General features: G+C 38.4%; 1 protein-coding gene across 6 annotated transcripts in view; it reads right to left on the reverse strand.

Moving 5' to 3' along the window:
* Positions 1–20,318, reverse strand: part of LOC128891846 (disabled homolog 2-interacting protein) — a 412,576-nt gene that overhangs the window by 219,228 nt on the left and 173,030 nt on the right. For all 6 annotated transcript variants that reach the window (XM_054151725.1, XM_054151719.1, XM_054151724.1 and 3 more), the window contains one exon: positions 11,415–11,527. In XM_054151725.1, coding sequence (XP_054007700.1) covers positions 11,415–11,527 — 113 coding nt within the window. The remainder of the gene's footprint in view (positions 1–11,414; positions 11,528–20,318) is intronic.

Here is a 20,318-nt window from a genome sequence, read left to right on the forward strand (position 1 = left end):
CTAGGCGGCAGTGTCAATGTCCTTCGATGCACGTCGAGTCACTTGTTTGCGTACAAGCGCGGCCGCCAGCACGTAGCCTTCGCTACCGCGGCCGCTCCAACGGTCTACGCGCGCTCTGATTGGTCGGGGTTTTCGCTTAATATCTCCTTAACGAAGCTCCATCCGACATTTTTCCAAAGGAAATTGTTGTTCAGAATCGTCTCAGCTACCCCCCATTTCCGGCTCCTCCCCGACTTTTGGGACACCCTGTATATTGTAGCGTGTGCCACTGATGCATTGCGACCCGGCACCCATTTCGAGTCACGCCGGGGGTTTTACGGAAGAATTTTCTCAAATTTACTGGCTCGATAAGCTGCGGACGAACGCTTTCTGCTAGCCAATGAATCGAGAGCGGAACTTTAATCAGTGTTTCCTAAGTGAAATTTTGGTAATATAAATAGCTCGTGTCATGCGAAAATGGTATTAAAGTACGTGCCGCTTTCACTAGCAACATTTTTTAATCCGAACGTTTCTGAACATTTGATTTTCGAAAAGGAATATGGATTATTAGATTTAAGTAGTGACTTGTGTATATATAGTACGTTTTGTATTAAAGGGTACTCCATTTTAAGCGTATTTTCAATTCCATTCATTCTCATGCTTCAAATAAATGAAAATTTCGGAATAATTACCCATTCCGAATAAAAATAATAATTTTATATATTCGCAGTTACCATTTATTTAAAGTCTGGAGAACAATGGAATTGAAAATACGCATTAAGTAGATAAGATAAACAAATCAGCATAAGACTGTAGCCTAAAATAAGAGACCTTCAATGCATATCGGTGACTGTTTATTAGAAAAATATTGGATATAAAATTCTTATTTCTTGTCATAAATATGTTCCTTGGTGTCTAAGTATCCATATAAACCGAATATTATTACAAAACATCGCACGATTCCAAAAATATACTACATAATATAACGCGATTCCTGTTTGTATATTTTCAGTGGAATGGGCGCAAGTCCAAAGCGTTAAAATAAAAAAAAATTCGTGTTTTATTAAACAAATTTTTCTAAATTTAGTAAAACGTGTAGGAATCGTCAGTTTATATGCTCCAAAACATCAGGAACAAATTTTAAGAGTTTACCTTATTATTAGTTTAAATATCTCTTTTACTTTATTTCAGTCAGCTCGTTATTTGCCTTCACACTCGTATATTAACATACGTGTGTTATTTTTCAGCGTGAACGGTGTACTAAAACTAACAAATGTGATTGTTGGAAATAAACATGTACTAAAGGTACAAATTTTATTGCACGGAACACAGAGTGTATTAGAATTGAAAAATTTCATGTGGTGTGTTAGTATTCTCCTCCTCCTCGAAGACAGCCATGGCGACACTTCAGATTATTTACCACTGGCTATTGGTGAAATGTACGAGCGCACTGCGAATTTATAGGAGCTTATGGTCCCACGCTGTGAGTGTTTCGTTCAGATAGTCTCCCTTATCGCCAATTATTAGCGAACGATATCGATGTGTACAGATTGTGAACATATATGACGATTAAGAAACGTCAGTATAAATTTAAAAATGTTGGTAATAGAGATATCAAAAATTAACAGGCGAAGTTTAATCGACAGAAGTCTAGATTAAAGATTGCTTTTTGAGGATATCTTAACCCTAAGTTGATGGGACCACTCGAAACTCGTGCTAAATCGTTTAGGTTTGGGTTAGACGAAGCTTTAATATTCATCGAAGGAGACAATTCTTGTGTTCTCGCATGTAAGGGGAACATGTACAAGCATATATTAAATCAAGGAAATCATGTACTGTATAATTTAATTTTCATAATTCCAATTTCTCACAATTTTCAAATTTAATAATATTTCATAAATGAGGTCTGTTGCCAATCATTGTTCAGATTATTTCGTGTAATTTTTAGCCCCCTTTACTTCAGATTCTATACTTAACAGAATAGTTTTCTCAATTATTCTTCGTGATATATAATTTCTTTTATATATTACAATTAAAAAATCTATTAAATTCCTCAACGAAAAAGATACAAATATTTAATTTTAAACCGTAACATTAGTCGCACGAAAGCCGTGTATGGCGCCACGCAAGCGACAAATGCAAACACAAGGGAAAAGATGGCGCCCACCGCTGAGTACCGTGAAAAAAGACGAGTGAAGCATTCCGGGGCCACTGAATATTCCCGAGAAGCTACTCTGGCTAAAAAATGAACGCTTCGAAGAACAGCAACGATCGGTTGAGTAAAGGAAGAAGATGTCCTTGAGTGCACCGAGGGACCCGCCGCCCCTGGGGGATGAAAGCGCAGGGTGTGCACTCTCTTTCACGGCGCCCCGTGCATAATTTATCGTTAGGGTGGATCAAATTCGGTGGCGCGTGCCGAAGTGTCTGGACCATGGTGGGTACGACTACCGCCGCGAATAAGTCGTAATAATTTACGGTGAAAAGTTCCCCGACGAGAGTAATCCACGAGGATTTCAACCCCGCCAAGTATCATTAAGGGTATTAACTCTTCTTTGTTATCCTTCACCGTCACCCGTTGCGCTCGAACTCGTCGATTCGTGCGAATAAATTCACCGGTTAATTCTGAGGTGTTCACTTGCACTCCCTCGACCCTATATCGCTTAATTCGCCTGATCGCAAATAGAAGAAAAGAGTTCGCGTGAAGTTCGAGGAAGTTTTACACGAGGAGGTTTTACAGGATTATTCGAGCATGGTGTTGTTTTACATTTATTTAGTGACTGGCATCAAAAATATTGACGACGAAGAAGTAATTACTTTTCCGAAAGATGAAATAAAATTCATGCAATAGAAGGTTAATATAAATTGTATAACTTTGCAAAATTATATGATATAATTACATAAGAAGATAATATAAATTGTTTTCCATAGTTCTTTAGTATTGTTGTTCTATGTGTAGTTTTAAGTGATCTTTATAACTGTATTTTGTATTATTTTTGTAGTACATTGTACTACAAGCAGACTTGTGTATTTTAGCATTTATCATACACCAAATTTATAATATTGTGGTGTCGAAAGTTAGGCGACGAAGTTGACACCACGTCAAGAGATTTCGGCGCCACGACGCGCCGCGCCGACGCCGTCGAGAATGTGTTTAGGTTATAAGATACAGCATAGACTGTTTAATTTTTAAGGGATTGCGTGTATGAATGTATGCGTGGGTGTGCATAGAATAAGCTTTGCTGCGTTTTCCTTTAACGCAGTCGACCAGTCGAATGCGAAGCGTAATTGAGGAAACTTGGGTCTCCAAGTTGCGACGAAGTATCGAATAACTGTGTCTTTTTTAGATTAAGACCTGCAAGGAGCAGTCGAGCGTCACGTCACATCATATCAATTTCTACGCCTATATATTAATAAATATAGGTATAAATATAACCATTTTGTCTCGCCACAATATGTAACACGTCAAAGATATAAACGTTAAACGAGCAAAGATATCACGCGTCTCGATGCTGGCAGGATAACAGAAAAAGAAATACCGTGTTTCGCGCAATAATAACACGACTGATCGTGCACGGGTTTTCTCTACTTTCGAGGGTAAATTCCATCCAGAACGAACGAGCGAGGAATCGTTTGAAAGGTCCGAGAAAAAAGCGCGAGGGATGTTAACCCTATTCCTTTGGCGTGGGTTCGGTGTCGAGTAACGAAGGGTCTCGCTTTCCTAGACCCCTCGAATGTGATTACACGGAAGGAGAAAGAGACGTGAATCGAAACTCGGGACCGAGAGGCGGAGTTGGTCTTGATTTAGTAATAACAAGGGCTGAAACGTCGCGTAGGATGGCTGCGAATTACTAGAAACGAGCAGGACATTCGGTGGATCCGGAAAAGAAAGTGGTAGCGAGAAAGGAGACAATAGAGGAAGAATAACAGAACGAGCACGTTTAGTATAGAGCACTGAGTGCAAACGGTGGAAAACGGGGAGAAAAGTGAAGTTTCTCGTCTTGCTTTCGTAAATATTGTGAGAAAAAGAAATGAAAATGGAGAGTGAAGTAATGTGGTATATTTGTACTTATTATGAAAATATATTTTTGAATACGTAGTGAAACATTAAAAATCGTCTATTTTCGTGATTTCGTACAAATGTCGTTCTTTTTGTCAAAATAATCATGGAGTATATATTTATATGTAAAATAAAAAAAAGTTTCGTTGAGAAACAGAAGTAGTTTTCGATTTGTTACGATCGTATCGAATGACCAAACTCCCACGAAATTCACATAGTGTACCCCCATGCCAAGTGTTAAAATCATTCTCGTTATAATCTTAGAATTTTCTATCCCATTAACTATTCAAACAATTTAAATCCAAACTATGTACAAATTACATGGAGAACTTTGATACAAAATGTCTTGTTATCCACATACTTTGAAAATAAGTCAATTTAAGGAGTCGAAATGTCCATAAAATAAAAGGCTGCAAGTACGTGACTTTTATAAAAGCTGAAAATTAACAAGTTTGGACGAAGCGGAGAGAAATATTAAGGCAAGAAACAGAATGATACAACGATGGCAAGACCTGCAGGTGACTTGCTACGATAGAAACAAATTGAGCGGGTTTCGAAGCGGAGAGTACAGTTACTGAGAAAAACTAATTACATTCTGAAATATTCAAATTTATTCAAGCTTTTGAGTTTGCTAACACAGTAATAACTTTTGGTTATGCAAGTGGAACGAATTAACTCCTGGGGCACGACGAGTATTTAAACGACGACCACGTTTCGTTTATAACCACACGACAGTAGCGTAAGTAAGCTGGTCAGCCAAGAATTACTTTAATTTATATGCATCGATATGCTAAATTGTCGTCACGCGCATAAATTCGTGAAAAAAATCATATTACAGCCATGCTGGCCTACGAAACATTTATGAATGCAATGTTTGAAGGTGTTTTGTCTCTTTGGTTTTAAAAATACACTTTTATTTTTGGAAAAGATAATTGTGTTTATTTATTTTGATATCTTGGTTATTTGTTAACTCACTTTGGAAAATCACTTAGTAATTAATTGACATATTAATCTAGACGATGTAAGTTCCATTCGTTAAAATCTTCTTGTTTATTTTGTTTCCTTTATAATGCCTATGTTATACGTGTTGCATCGTTTGATCTATAAAATACGATGAAATAGGTATATAAATACAAGTTTTTTTTTTTTTTTAAAGTGTTGCTCTTCATCCTCAAACGAGGGGTATTTTTTCTATTAACGAATTTGTGACTTTTTAGGGATCGATAGGTATTATTTTATATTCGTATTTTGGAATTGTATTGATATTCTGTATTTTTGACTAGACTTTGGCTATATTAGTGTGTTTGAAATATGAAAAATTAAAAAAGATCCGGAATAATCTGTTCGATAAACCAATTTCTCTACTTCGACGTTTTAGCACAAAGTTGCTGAAGTTCAAAATATTAATTTTACATAATGCTAACAAGGTTGACATTTTAATTAGATATAGAAGACACGTTGATAATTCAATAAGAGTCGTCGGAACACTGAAAACACGCATAAATGAACGTTCTCCAAGAATGTAGCAGATGTGCATCATCAAAGAACAATCAAGATCTCACAATAACTCGCCAGATTTATAGGAATCCTAAAATGAACTGAAGCAGCCCATGTTGGAAATTATTAGCCAACGAATTAGAAGTTACGCTTACTTGCAACACGGTTCACTTGAATCACGACCTCGATTTTCATGGCATCGAATAAACCAACTTTCCGCGATGCATTGCCAGGCGCTTTGTGAGATTAAAATCAACTAATCCGACGAGCATATCGCAGGAGATTCTCAAGGGTTACCGACCGACTCGTTAGGATTTCCAAAGGTTTCCGTGGTTTAAGAGGATCGCTTGGAAGTGAATCACAAGGCAAATTCGTTTGCGTAGTTAAGTTCCTTCGCATCGTCCGACATCGTTTGCAGCGAATGCGCTGCTCATGCAGTTCTGATTCACAGAGAGAACGAAAATTCCTTTTTTTCCGGGAAACATGAATTACCGTGACGATCTGCTTTTTTAAAATCATAATTGTGGGGTGAAATAAATTGGAATCGTGTCGTTTGGGAATATTAAATCAATTGTTTGCGTATCGTTGAGAAATAGATTGAATCTGTAATTGGGACAAACTTTTCGATATTGACGCTTTTCGAATATTTTCTTGATCCAGAATGATGACTTTTGTATACAGAGGGTATTTAATGTCGTTCCTTGTTATTTACTTTATTTTATGTTGGCTTAGGGAAGTTCGGTAACCCGAAAATTCCGATTCTTTTGAACTTGCGCAGATTTGTTAGGGACCGTAAGAGAAGCTTTGTGCTATTTTTGTTTTCGACCCTAATTTGGTTCTTCCGGGTGAAAAAACACCCCTTGTATGTGTTTCCCTATTTATCGATATACTTTTAAAACTAGAGTAGGTATAGAATAATTACGATGTTCCGACCATCGGGCAATATGGTCTCTATACATAACTTATATAAAAGCTTTATAATCTTAAAAAAATTCAACCAAGATTGGGGTCTTTATTTTCCAGGAATGTCATTCGTCTGGACAATCGCAGACAGTGGCGGCAAATTATTACATAAATCCCACTCGACCACGAGGGAATCCCTTTGTTCCGCCTAACCCAGACACCATTTATCACTTTCCAAGCTCGATCACAGCCGATTCTACTCGAAGATACTCGCGATCCTCGGAGTCCCATTACTGGACCGCGTTCAGGTTTGCCAAAGAAACATCCGTTTCGTTCGAGAAATTGACGAGACGAGAATTACACAGTTGGTCCGTTTCCCCGTCCCAGCATCGAGATCCGTCATTGATACCGTAACGAGGAAAATTTCTCTTTCGTCGACGAGGAAAAAAGCACTCGAGGCGGATTCCCCCTCCTCCCTCCACCAGGGAATGGTTATTATGCACACAAACGGTGTACGAATAAATTCAAGGAGTCCTCTCATGCGAAACAGGAGTGGCGACGTCGTGGTTTCCGCCAGTCAGATTCTACGGGATTTGCAGCAGGCCTTAAACACGTAATGGCTACCACTTACACGTAGAACGGAGTCGTATAGCTACGAGAAACTCGGAATCGACGAAACACGAATGCCTTGCCAGAAATGTGGACTGCCGTTTCCCTTGACTTTCGCAGAGGGCCCCAATTACGGAACGGGAAAGAAAAAACAACCCTAAACTTGCCTCTGGGTCAACGTGACATTCTGGTGTTCATTAGGCTCTCTTAGAAAATCGATGTCTTTGGGTTCTCTGGGGATTTTATTTTCTTTTAACAGGGACTTCATTTTTGGCCGATCGCTTATCTTTGAATTGGTTAATACCGGGTTGATTGGAAAGTAATTTCGTATTTTTACCATCAATAGAATTTTTTAAATGGAAAAACATTCAACTTAATTGGGTATGTCAAAGATCACTTGCATCGGTTTTGTGTAAGCAATAATCAGCAAGATAATCGAATCAACAGCTACGCGGTTGTTGTACGCCTTCCCCTTCTCTACTTCGCGAGGTACAAGCGAGCCGCGACCCTCGACACAGGTATACGAGGGTTGCAATCTCATTCTTCGTTCATTCATTCTCATCTCGCGATCGCGCGTCCGCGTCTCGCGTTCCTCCTATTTTGCTTGTGTAGTTTCCCTTAGTTATCGTAGCTTGGTATTGCTTGTGAGAAAGATTATTAATAATTTCTTTAATTCTTTTGCTTGTTCGTAAGTCCATATTGGACTCGCAACTTCGTTCTTCACTTCGGTCACTATTACTTCATGTGATAAGTGAAGTGACCAACTGTGTAACTGGACAGAAAGGTCGGTTGCCGTCCTCCTGGTGGATCTGTATTCGAGAGGAAGACAATCGGCTCCTCCGGATCGGTTCTCTGCTCCCTGTATCCCTTCTGGTGTAGTCCAGGCTCCCGGCGCAGTGCAGTAAGTCCAAAGCGCAGTGAGACTGCAAGTCGGGTCCGTCGTGGGTCCCAGATGGGTGCAGGGTGTGGAGGACTAGTTCGGAGACGTCGGTCGTCTTCCTCTCGAGTCCAGATCCAACAAGAGGAAACGGGACTGACTCAGTAAGTTCAGTTTCATGGTCGTGTCGCGTCGCGATCTCAATTTAACTTCACCCTCTTAGTTCGAATAATTGTTTGGCAGAGTCAGACATAGACTTTGGAAATCGAAGGGAATTTTCTTTTCCTTTGAATCCGCGATTGGTCCGCGAACAATCATTCGTCGCGAATAATACCGAGAACTAATGGCTGCGAACTTGTAATAAGATTTTTAGATATAAAAAGTGTAAAGTGTAAAGTGCAAACGAATAAAATGTAAAGCGTAAAGCGTAAAGTGAGATTAGATTTAGATTAGCAGGGACAATTGGTGAATACACCAATACCCATAGTAGTTGATATAACTCTAAACAAATATTTAAAAAGAAACACTGCATTGGATTTTCCATATTTGATGCGGAACCCATAAGAAAAGCAATTGCACAGAATCGACACAATTTTCTACAAATGAAGTTTAAAAGTTAACTAGTTAAAAATACAACTAATCATTCTGGTGGGAGAATCACAAAATTACTTTTCGCACAACCCAGTATACATAATACATCAACCCTCTATCCTCCAACAATGTCTTCCTCTAGTTTACATATATTTCCTCTTCCTATCTCATTATCGTACCTTATTCTTCAAAATGAAATTATTATAATATCAATGAACCTCGTGTAACAAAGAATGCACTTAAAGAATACCTTTCAGCGACGGAATCGAAGAACGGGAGGAAGGTCAACAACGAGTCTCTCGCGCCAGGATAATTGCATCGACAAAGATTCGCAATTGGACCCTTAAAATTAGCTAATGTTGGAAGGGGACTTTGCTTTCGAGCAATGTAATAAGTAGAATTCTCGCTCCTGGCGCTTTCAGCGACGAAGAAAAACAAGTCCACGCGTAGAGACACGGCGACGGATACACTTAGGGAATCTTACCAACGACCAAAATGGATACGGAACAAGAAATCCTCGCCGTTCCTCGAGTTTCTACGTTCGTTCGTTTCACGGGCAACTATGCACGGGATGGGGGGTTTGCGCGAATAAAACGACAATGCAAACGGAAAGCGACGAATTAAATGTGTCAACGGTGAGATATTTACAGGGAGCACGGAGCATCAACCGTAGGAAAATAGTCGGAGGATAGGAGCCGCCCCGAAGCTTCCTGGTTTCTTAATTAAAAGAGTTTTTAAATCGTCCGAACAAATTGTTGCTCATCTTCTGTTTTAATGAACTGACATTCTTGGAGAAGAGTGCGCAAGACAATCAGAATTTTTAAGGATGATCGTGCAATTGAAAAACAGAGGTAAGACGAGTTAAGGAGAAAATAGAAGATACGATTGCGAGAAGGGTGCAGGTATAGTATACAGGTATGTATATTGTGATTTGTAGAATTTTAGAACGAGGGAAATATGTCTCATTAAATTAAAATTTGAATTCCATTATAAAAATAAGGAATTTTGTTATCGAGCACAGCACACATACTTATTCACATTGTGCATTAATATCCACAGTCAACTTATATATCAACTTTCTTTAGATAAGAATGCATACAAAATACTTTGCTTTATAAACCAAAATGAAAGAGTATTCCTTGTTTAATATAATCTAGTACAAATACTTTAAAGATCTTAAACAACGAGAAAATAACAAAAAAAAATCTATATTTGACCCAGAATAAAGAGTACCTTTTTAATTCTTAGTACAGTGAACCATTTTAAAACCGCATCGCTGATCAAAAATTCAACGGATTAATATCAACATCGCGATGTTAGAGCACTATTTCAATGATTTCCATCTACCGCATTCGCGTTCCAACATCAATCGACAGTCGATGTTCGTTTTGAGCCAGAATTTGCCCCATAATCTCGACCAATATTTGCAGTAGCCACAACCTTGGTCAGAAGTCTGAAGTCTTGAAAACGCTTGGGTATACAACCGTCAGCCAAAGGGGTATAAACTTTCTAATCGAATTAGAGGCTGGCCGCCCCTTTGCCATTCCGACCGTGCGATCAACCAAGCCGGAAGGTCGGAACCCTTTGCTCTGCGTGCGTATTGTGAGCGTGTAGCCGCGATAAAACGTAGGATTTCTGTGAAACCGCACGAATCGTCGATGCCAAAGAACTTTAAACCCGTCGAATAAATACAAATTGCGTTAAGCGAGTGCGACTGGGCAACGCGTTATCTTTGAAATTAATTACTGAACTAACAATAAGTTTGTCCAACTGCGGTGGGCTGCTGCGGCGGTGGCGAATTTTGCATAGGAATTTGTATCGAATTCAATGGATAGAATTTTAGAATGGAATCCTAGAAATATGATTAAGAGAGTTCTACGAGCAATGTTTCGTTTCGAATTTAATTTCAGGTACTTGACCATTTCTTTTTTTATTGATAACGTATTTATACTAACGCTTCCTACACTTTCTCTCGATTATTATATTTTTAAATTTGCGTTTCAATTATTAAATTCAGAATTAATGTCACATCGCCGTATTTTAAGTTTATGTTATGTTAGTTCTTTCTATGCCTTTATAAATAATAAATAATATTCCAAGATTAACATATTTGGTTTCACAGCTCGACATTGGTATTCATAACTTCCATGTTGGTTGAAGGAATTTGTCAAAATTAAATTATAGGTTTGTCGTTTCGAAACAAAAGTTTTATTATAAATATTTTTACGAATAAACTTTTATCGTACGTATCATTTAATGTAGACAAACTTGTTCAACAAACATAGAGGACACGAACTTAGGGTACAAGATTAGTGTATTCGGAATAAAATTCTGATCGATGCGTCTTGACTCTGCGAGAGAAAACGTGCTTGGCATTAAGAGAAACACTATCTGAACGCGCTACCTATCGGTCCATTCATCAGACCCTATGCAAAACTTTATTCCCCAAAACTTTTAACTGATTCTTAACACTTTACCGACCGGTCGCCGATTAATCGGCTTTTTGTCTCCAATGCTTACCGACCCGGTAGTCGATTAGTCGACTTTTTGTCCCCAACGCTCACCGATCGGTACCTACTATGGTAACTAGCAAGTATTTGTTACTTTGAATCGAGATACAAGCTGCTTCGCTCTGTAAGTTCTCGTATTTGTATACAATTCCCGGTGCCATGGAAGATATGCTGCCGAGCGGCCGGTGAGAAGGGCAGAAGATCTTGAATCGCTACCGGTCGGTAAAGTGTTAATGTATTTCACCGCACAAAAGCTTCGGCGAGGTTTAATACTACCTTCCATCGAAGAGGGTACGCACTCGTCGAAGATGAAGAGGAAGGAGGATGCTGGCTAATCCAGCAAAATTGGGGGTGTCTTCCGCGAGTAAGAAAAGAGAAGGAATGTACTTACAGCCATGTCCTCGCTCCTGTAAGCCGTGAGGGTCTGCTCGTCCTGGAGGAGGACGCAGTAACACGGTTCCCAGCACGCCTCCCCGGCAGCTTCGCCGACGCAGCATTCGGCCTCTGGAAAAAGAAGAAAGATTGTCCCGGGTGAATAAGCTCGTGGATCAGATGGCGGTCATTGTCCGCGGTTATGTCCTAGGAGAATATAGCGGCACGGAGCAGCGACAATAAGAATAATGGCCGCCGCGTCAATTATCCCCGTGAAAGAGCGCAACAGGAAGCGAGACGCGATTTCTGTCGGGCCTCGAGCTACAACCGATAGCGATCGATAATTCTCGCGTGCATTCGAGACGCCAGTCGACGCGGACGTCTCGCGAGGGTGAATCCGAGTCACGATTCATCGTTGCGACGCCAGGAATTATATTCTTCGTGCAATTTGTACAGGGCACATAGGACAAGCGAAAGTGAGACTAAGTTTTTGAATTCTCCTTTTAAATGACAATTTTTTATTAGCGAATGTTCAGTGTATGTATTTGAAAGTTCGTACGTGTATGCACTGACTCTTTAAATTTTACTTGGGTATTATATTAAGATTGAGTATGTTATGAACATTTCTGTGAGAAGTTGTTTTGAGAACAGTTTTGTATGGTGCTCAGGGTATCTTCTGTTTCATTTCTTTTTTAATAAAATTAAGAATTAAATTATTTTTTCCGGGATAGATGGATGAAGCTAACCTTTGTTGTAGATAATTTTAATAATTCTATTTCTCTGTGAACAAGAATACACGAAGAGTTAGTACAGCAATTGCTGCTTTAATTACTTTACTTTCCTTTAACTCTAACCAACATTCTAGAAATCCCAAACAAATTCTTACCGCGTAGTATCCACATTATAGCAGAACAAGCATTTTCTCAGTTTTGAATACCTAGTCCAAGGTTTTCGGACCTATCAAACCTTGATATGGGTTTGTTGTTTGAACGAACTGTCGAAAATAGGTCCTTTCATTTTAAATAGGCATGTACCCGATTTGGTTTCCGCAAACGTTTCATGGAGATCGAATACGCACAAAGCGGTTCTGGTTTCGCGGAGAAATCGAGCCCAGAATTCCTTTGTGCTCGTCGATGCGACGCGGGCAAGCGAAGCGAACAGGCGTCGGGGTCCGAATGGTTTTTAAATCTCTTTTCTGACAGTGGAGGAGCCGCGCGAAAATTACAGCTACGAAATTACAAGGCAACCGGACAACGATCCTATTGTTTCCCGCTCTTTCGCCTCCGCCTGGAAAAGTAATTTCGACGTCGAACGATTGCGTAACGCAAACATGCCGCCGCGACGCAGGAAAACGCGTTACTGCGTCCCAATTTGTCACCGTGAATTACATTTCTCTGGAAACAAGAGTTCCGTGCGCAGTCAACCACGCACATGTTGAACAAAATCTGATTCGTAAAATAACAATTTTTCGATTTTGTTCAAAAATACATAGAATGTCTCTTTGCGGTCCCATGGAAATGACTGACGCGAGTTTCGCCGACATCGATATTGACTTTGACAAATTTCGAAATAATAATAAATAGGTAATCATGCCGTACGCTGCGACATTAATGATCATCTTTTTCGAGGGCATAAAGAGCGTTTGATTCAAAGATTTATTATCCGCGCAGAGTGTCGGTCAAAACTGGTGATGCTGTCTGCCGCGCGATGCTGTTAGTCACTTCCATCCATGGAACCCACATCGATTCGTACGCAATCGAATGAAATAGAGCGTTAGTTATAAAGTCGCGTGTCGTTGTCGACAACCATGTCGCGACCCGCAAGGTGTGAACAACAGGTAAGCGATTATCGAAGAACGAGAAGTTATTTATTGAACACATTCATGTAGCGTATAATTTCTATTACTGGAACTGTTCTTAAGAAACAAATAGCAAGATTCATTTTACTTCGGCATGTATATCGCTATGAAAAACAACTGAAATCGATTTAACAAAGTAAATACATGTATCGAACTCTCTGTCGTAAGAGAAAAAATGTTTTCATGAAGAACCGAATTTAGTTAGCCTTTGGAATAATGTACGTCAAGGAGAGAAATGTATTAAACAGCGGGCTTTTGTATTATACACGAAACAAAGTCCTGTATTTGTTGTATTCTCATGTAGAAGAAATATTACGTTATACATTTCTTTCTCAAGACTAATGCATGTAAAAAATAACACAAATAAAATAAAAATTATACAGATGATCCACGAATGCGTTTAATCCACAATTGATGTCTTCGTGTTCGGCAATATTACTTCCTCAAAGAACAGTAGAATAGAAATGTAAAGAAATAGAAGCCATTTAAATTGACAAAAATTCTTAGGAAGCGCAAACTAAAGTAACTATATAAAAGAAAAAATAAATAATGAAGAAATAATTTGCCAATTTATCCAGCCAAAAAATATGTTCACAATGTTTCTGAATTGTTTTGAAGATTTTTAAGCATATTCGCGAAGAAAATGGCTTTAAATATTTAAAGCGACGGTATTCTTTTAGCGCTGGTTGCCTGAAAAAAAAAACCTAGAACAAAGTACCCCTGAACGCACTCATGGTCTTAGTAAGGGTTGAACAAATATCGATTCGAGGTTCCAGACGTACCAAGACCGTTTCTCCTGCAGAGTGCTCGCGCACGAACTGCGGATTACAATCGCAGACGCACGTGCGGCTGCATAGACGCGTAAACGAACTAAGTGAAAAGAAACTTCCTCGAATCACTGGCGGTGCGAAACCCGCGTAAAATTTCGCACAAGTTCACACCTTGGTGTCGCGAAACGTGTAGACGAATAAGGGTGCAAGAATGTCTTCGAATCGACTCGAACTTGTTACATGGCAATTTGTCAATAGTTCGGTCTAACAAGGAAAAAAAATATACATGTCGAATCAAGTAAACTCCTCCTTTTCGAAGTCAGTTAAAGAAAGCAATTTATACCAAGTTTCAAACCTTTATATTCACTGTAGAGATCGTTCCAGGAGAGAGGGTGTATTTTTCTATTTTTATTAGATTTTTAGGTTTTTAGCATGCGATTGGAAAATTATGACGATAGTGGGAGATGAATTACACATCGTCGAGTTACACACGAGTATGTGTAACGAATTCTTTTCTTTTTTTTATAATTATTGTTGCAAATTAGAATTTAAAAAGTCTTCAAACTTTTTGAATTCCAACTTTTTATTGAATTTATGAACTATATTTGAAGCTCGTAGTTAGGAATTTCTAAATTGTAGTTAATATTATATAAATATGATTTATACATTTTAGTATAATGAGTTAATATTTTTCTTATAAAATAGTGTTTGGAATGGTGCGTTTTAACTAAGAAATCAAAGAAAAATATCATCAATATTTACTAAAAGGTTTGGAAAAATTTCCTAACATCTAACTCAAGAAATACAGCATTTCTGAAAATCAGAATTTTTCAAGTAGCTACCAGAAAACAAAAATTAAACGAAAATTAAGAATATAATTTCTCTATAATGATAGAAAGCCGCAATTTTGCACATTCTTCTTTCTTTTTTTTTTTTAGTTGTTGATTTAATTTCTGGTACAAGACAAGTCTGAATTAATTTAGATGCACTTCTCACATGCTTATTCAACTAAATCATTTTGCTTGACTCCGAGGAGAAGTTTGATGCTTAATTTGGACCAAATCGTGGAAGCATTATCATAGAGATTGTAGCTTTAAAACCAGGCGCGTCTCGGTTACGCAAAAGGGAGCACGTTTCAACGTCGACTATTCAATGATAAATAAATAAGCTTACCGAAGGGTTTAACGAATTCAAGAAACTTCTCTTTACGGGTACAAGATCGTTACAACTGAATACTCTCTTGAATAAAACTGCTGCGTCGCAAGTACAGTCCTCGGAGCAGTCCCTCTTCTCGTTATTTATTAATCCCACAGAATCAACGACCGTCTGAGAGACGGTGGTCATATCGTTAGTACTTCTGAATATTTTTCCAAAGCAGTAATAACCGAAACCTGCAAAAAATTTATTCGATGACTCCCCCAAGCTGCGCGCTATTAGTGAACTTTTTCAATAAAAAAAAAAAAATTCTCACTGAAAGAAACTAATAACTTTTAAAATCGTAATAACGTACCTCCAAAAAATATACCGTTATTCACCGCATTCGACGTAACGCTTTAAGCGCTAATATCCCATGAATGTAACTTCTAACAAAAGGAATAATTTATTGGAATAGTAACTCCTTCGAAAAATCAGCATTTGATTCTTCGAAAACTCAACGACTTCCTAAAACATCCCCGAAGACATCATCGGTTTACTTTTTCACTTTGTCTATAACTTTTCATTACTTTTCAAAGTAGCAGACTCTATGGAAATTTCTGTTCACACTTTGCATTCATCGCAAATCAATTTAAAGGTAACTTTTCGAGCCACTGCCGAACTTCCTTCGCTATACCCAAAGTTAAGGCACGACGACAGCCAAGTTTCCTCTAAATGTTTCACCGTTCCATTTCAGACGTACGATCCGAGAAGAGACATAAATTTCAACCCTCCTATTACGCCGTGCGGTACCCTACTGTATTATGTTACCCGTGTGATTCAATGGCTACTGGAAAATGTACAGGCATGTGCGCGAACGAAGTATGATCGAACAAACTCTGTGCCCCACCCTTGGGAGATTTTGCCTTCAGTTTCGTAATTTATGGATCTCACCTGCCGATATACTTTTCTTTCGCTTTCAACGACCCACCTGCGTGTCCCTCGTGCATTCCAAAGATGTATTTTTCTTGCATTTATTTTACCAGTCTCGTTTTGGGGAATATAAATCTTCGTTTAACTCTGCATGGCCATAAACATCTGTTTTACGCACTAACTGAAGCTTTCAGACGAGAAGGGAAGAAATCTTTTTGCTCCGAGTCACAAAAGAGGATTTTTCTTTTATTTGTTTTCTTAGATTTTTCTTTTATTTGTTTTCTTATATTTTTCTTTTATATTATATTACTTTTTCTATTATATTGTTCCTTAACGTCTTTAAAATATATTTACCCAACTATATTTTAAAATATTAAGTAGGATAGTTACCAATTTAATACAATCTTGTACATAAATGTTGTTTTTTAAAGATATATTATTTAAAAATAGCCAAGATACAACCAATCTTCAGAAACGATATTTTTATTCTGCGTAGACGATAACTCGGAACATCTGTTGAATGGTCGAAAGATCTTTCAGAATTTTGACTTTTACCGAAATTCCAGAAAAAAGCCTTGTTTTTTTTTCTTTAATAAAACAGCATGCCTTCATAGAAAAAAATGCCTTCGTCCATTCAGCAGATACAGACGTCTTCTAACAGAATAATTTGTTTGGTTTTTGGAGATTTACTGCATCCTGGGTATTTTTAAAGATATCGTAACAAAAGAATATATATGGACCGTTTATTTTGAAAGTGGTGTAAGTCCATTTCCTCTTGTTTCGAGAAAATTAAAGGTTAACATATCTGTTAATTAAAACATTTAAGCAAATTATATGAAGTCTGGCAGTGTTTCTACTGTTTTATCAATATGTAATTTGGTTATATAAATTTGTTTTAGGGGTATTTTACTAAACTGGTGTATACTTATGGGCTGCAAATGGACTTTAACCATTTTCAAAATAAACGGCCCATAATATATTAAATTCAATACTCCTACTATAAAATTACACTTTGTTTTGGTCTAAAATATATATCTAAACCTTGGAATAAAATTCTTTAATTTTGCTCAAGACAACTGCATGTACCCCCTGCTCAACCACGACACCCGAACACTCATATCTCACAGTACTGCAACTCCCATCGCACTTTTTTGGGCAAATCCACAAAGGTATCGCGACGTTTGAAGCCTACGAAATCGACGAAACGTGTATCCTCGAGATTCCCAAAGGTGCTCATTCCCATTTTTCCATTCATCTTGCGCGCCCATCTTTGCACGACAGTGACGGCCGAGCATTCATCTGGGCCGAAGCATAGAAAAGTGCACGTGATGCATCCATATACATGAAACTGGCGGAGCAATAAGGGCTCGGATATACACGGCAGACAATGCACAATCCTCGCCGATATTGCTGAAGACGAGTCGAGGCAACGCTCGCAAACGATCACGATGACGACGCGGCGTAGGGTCTCTGGGATTCCCTGGCCCTTTGCCAGCGAACCTTTCTCTGAAGGTGCTCGGGTAATATTCGTCTGGAATCCCTAATCCAACGGAAGCTCTTTAATCATCGATTTGCCGAAAACTCGAACAGACGTGGAAGAATCGGAATTTCGAATCGCAGGGTACCAATCTGGAGTATTTCTGTTTACGTGGATTACGTGCAATTGAATCTTTGTTGAATGAGATATATATATATATATATATAACATAAGTCGAAGAGAGTGAAACCGATTCAAATGAAAAGGAAATGAGTACAAACGGTACACTGAATATCTTGCTCATGGAAATGCATATTTTGCATTTCGGTTAAAATTTTATAGAAGATTAATGTTGTAGTATGGAAAGTTTCAATGTAACTTCTGTGATCAATCACATAAGACGAATGAATCGTGTCGGTTATTTTTACTTCACTCTATCGGTTAGAAATTACCGCGGCAATCAAAATGAATCTTCGAAACTCAAGTATATTTATAGAATATTAGAAAAATACTGTTCATTCAAATCAAAAATTGGTGAGGCCATTTTTTATTATGTATGTAGATACTTCGCAGAATAAACATTCTAGAGTATTTACTAGATTCAGTGTTCCTTCTAATTGATATGAAATTGATAACGGCTCGACAATCGTATTGAAGAAAGTCGTGGAGAAAGGGTTGAGCGTTAGGTTAAAGTTAGCGGCGTAAATTAAGAACAGTAATAGTTAAGGAATAGATTTAATGTATGTGTAAGAGTAAAATAGGAAAACCTTAGTGTAAAATTAGAAGTTAGTTACAATTAAATTAGTTTCTTAATTTAGTAAATAAACAATTCGCGTCATTATCCCACCCGATCCTACAATCTATTACCAAATTACTAACTTAGGTTACGCAACTGTATTAAATCTTGGCGCTTAGGGTGAACCACTCTGGCAGTGAATGGATTTAATCCCCACCACAATCGCCGATATCCACCGTTGTTTCGGCTCCAAAATCTTTGCTGAACAGAGTCAATGGCTGACGTACGCGCGAAACGAATTCTAAACACCGATGGGCACAATAACTGGCCACTGGACGTCGTAACGAGATTTCCTGGATTAATGGACCCGGCTGGTTGCGCGTACCCAGTTGCCCCTGTGTTTCAATCCAATTACGTAATAGCCGCGGTCGCTAGAATAAACGGCGATCGTCGCTGGTTGGCTCCCGTTATTATCGAACTATCGGCTCGTCGGCACGTGCTACCGCGATCACGCTTATTAATTAACCAAAGGAACGTGGGAAACGGAGAAAGGGAGAACCCTTCAAAGAAACGCCCGACGAAGAAGAGGGAACCTCGCGGAGGAACAAGTCCCAGATAAGATCGCTGGTAATGAACTATCCGGATCCAGCGTGCTTTTAATGAGGACCATAGGAAGTATTCTCGCTCCCGGGAAGAAACACGCGCGCGTCTGGCTCTCCACGGTTACTCTCTTTTGCGCTTTCGACGCGAACACGCGGCAGCCGGTTCTAGATTGGAGAGCATCGAAGGACCTCTCACCTGTCCTCCGTTTCAGCCCTTTAGTCTTCGTAGACACCTACAGGTGTCGTCTAGTATTAAGGGGATAGTCGCAGTCAGGAAAATGAAAACGGACACTTTCTTGTGTCTGTTTTTTTTAAGGTATTAAATAATAATTGTACTGTCGAAACCTTTCCAACGCGGAGAAGTCTCGTGTTTCAAAATTAGGAAGGAATTACAGGAAAATAATTACGACCAATTGAACCGAATTATGTTATATGATGTAGAGTTCTTTAAGACATACTTTGTAATATATTTACATTTCATTTATAAAAATCATTATTTAATACCTTAAAAAACACACACACACAAGAAAGTGTCCGTTTTTTCATTTTCCTGACTGTGACTAACCCCTTAAGGTGAATGTACGAAAAATTGAAGAAGTCTAGCGAGTAAGAGTTGGACTAGACTAGAGCCTAGCGACCGATTTGGTATCTACTGAAAGAATAGCCAAAGCGAGGCTCTTGAGCTATCGATATAGTTTCGGTAGGCTCGCACTAGTTTTCTATAGAGACGTTAATTAATAAAATCGTCCACATTGTGTTTTTACACTGAACAATTTTAGTTATGGAAATTAGAGGGTTGAGTCCTTTATTGAGTCCGATAAAGGAGTCCAACCCATTAACCCTTCACTTCTCATAGGCGCCCATATGCACCGTCTGTTTGTTTTCAATGGCATAAGTATATCCAGCAACGATAAATGAAGTCATGAATTCATATGAAAAGTACAAATAAAAAGGTATCTGTACAGAAACGATTGCTTTCTCAAGAAGAGAGACTGACGCTTAGTAACAGAACCTAGTCACAGAAAATATCATATAATTATTTGCTCTTCATCCAATAAATGCATTATACAGAGGGAAGCTTTGATATATTTACTCGTATCATATTCATACAATTACACATATTTAGCTCTACATTGCACCTGAAGTCCAGCCTATACAAAAAAAAAAAAAAAAAAAAAAAAAAAAAAAAAAAAAAAAAAAAAAAACTGCAGCAGCTCTCCAAGACACTTCCCTCTATATAATGTATTAAAAACTTCATGAATTCACTGAAATCTTAAACCGAAGCTTAACGTAACCAATCATTTATTCGCTTTTCGCGAGAGAAAATCGATTTCAATCGTATGCAAAAACGGAGTAAGCGAAGTCGTCGAGGAGTAAGATGACAACAAGGTCATCAGAATTGCGAATGTATTG

Source organism: Hylaeus anthracinus, unplaced genomic scaffold (assembly GCF_026225885.1).
Source record: "Hylaeus anthracinus isolate JK02 unplaced genomic scaffold, UHH_iyHylAnth1.0_haploid 12002, whole genome shotgun sequence".
NCBI lineage: Eukaryota > Metazoa > Arthropoda > Insecta > Hymenoptera > Colletidae > Hylaeus > Hylaeus anthracinus.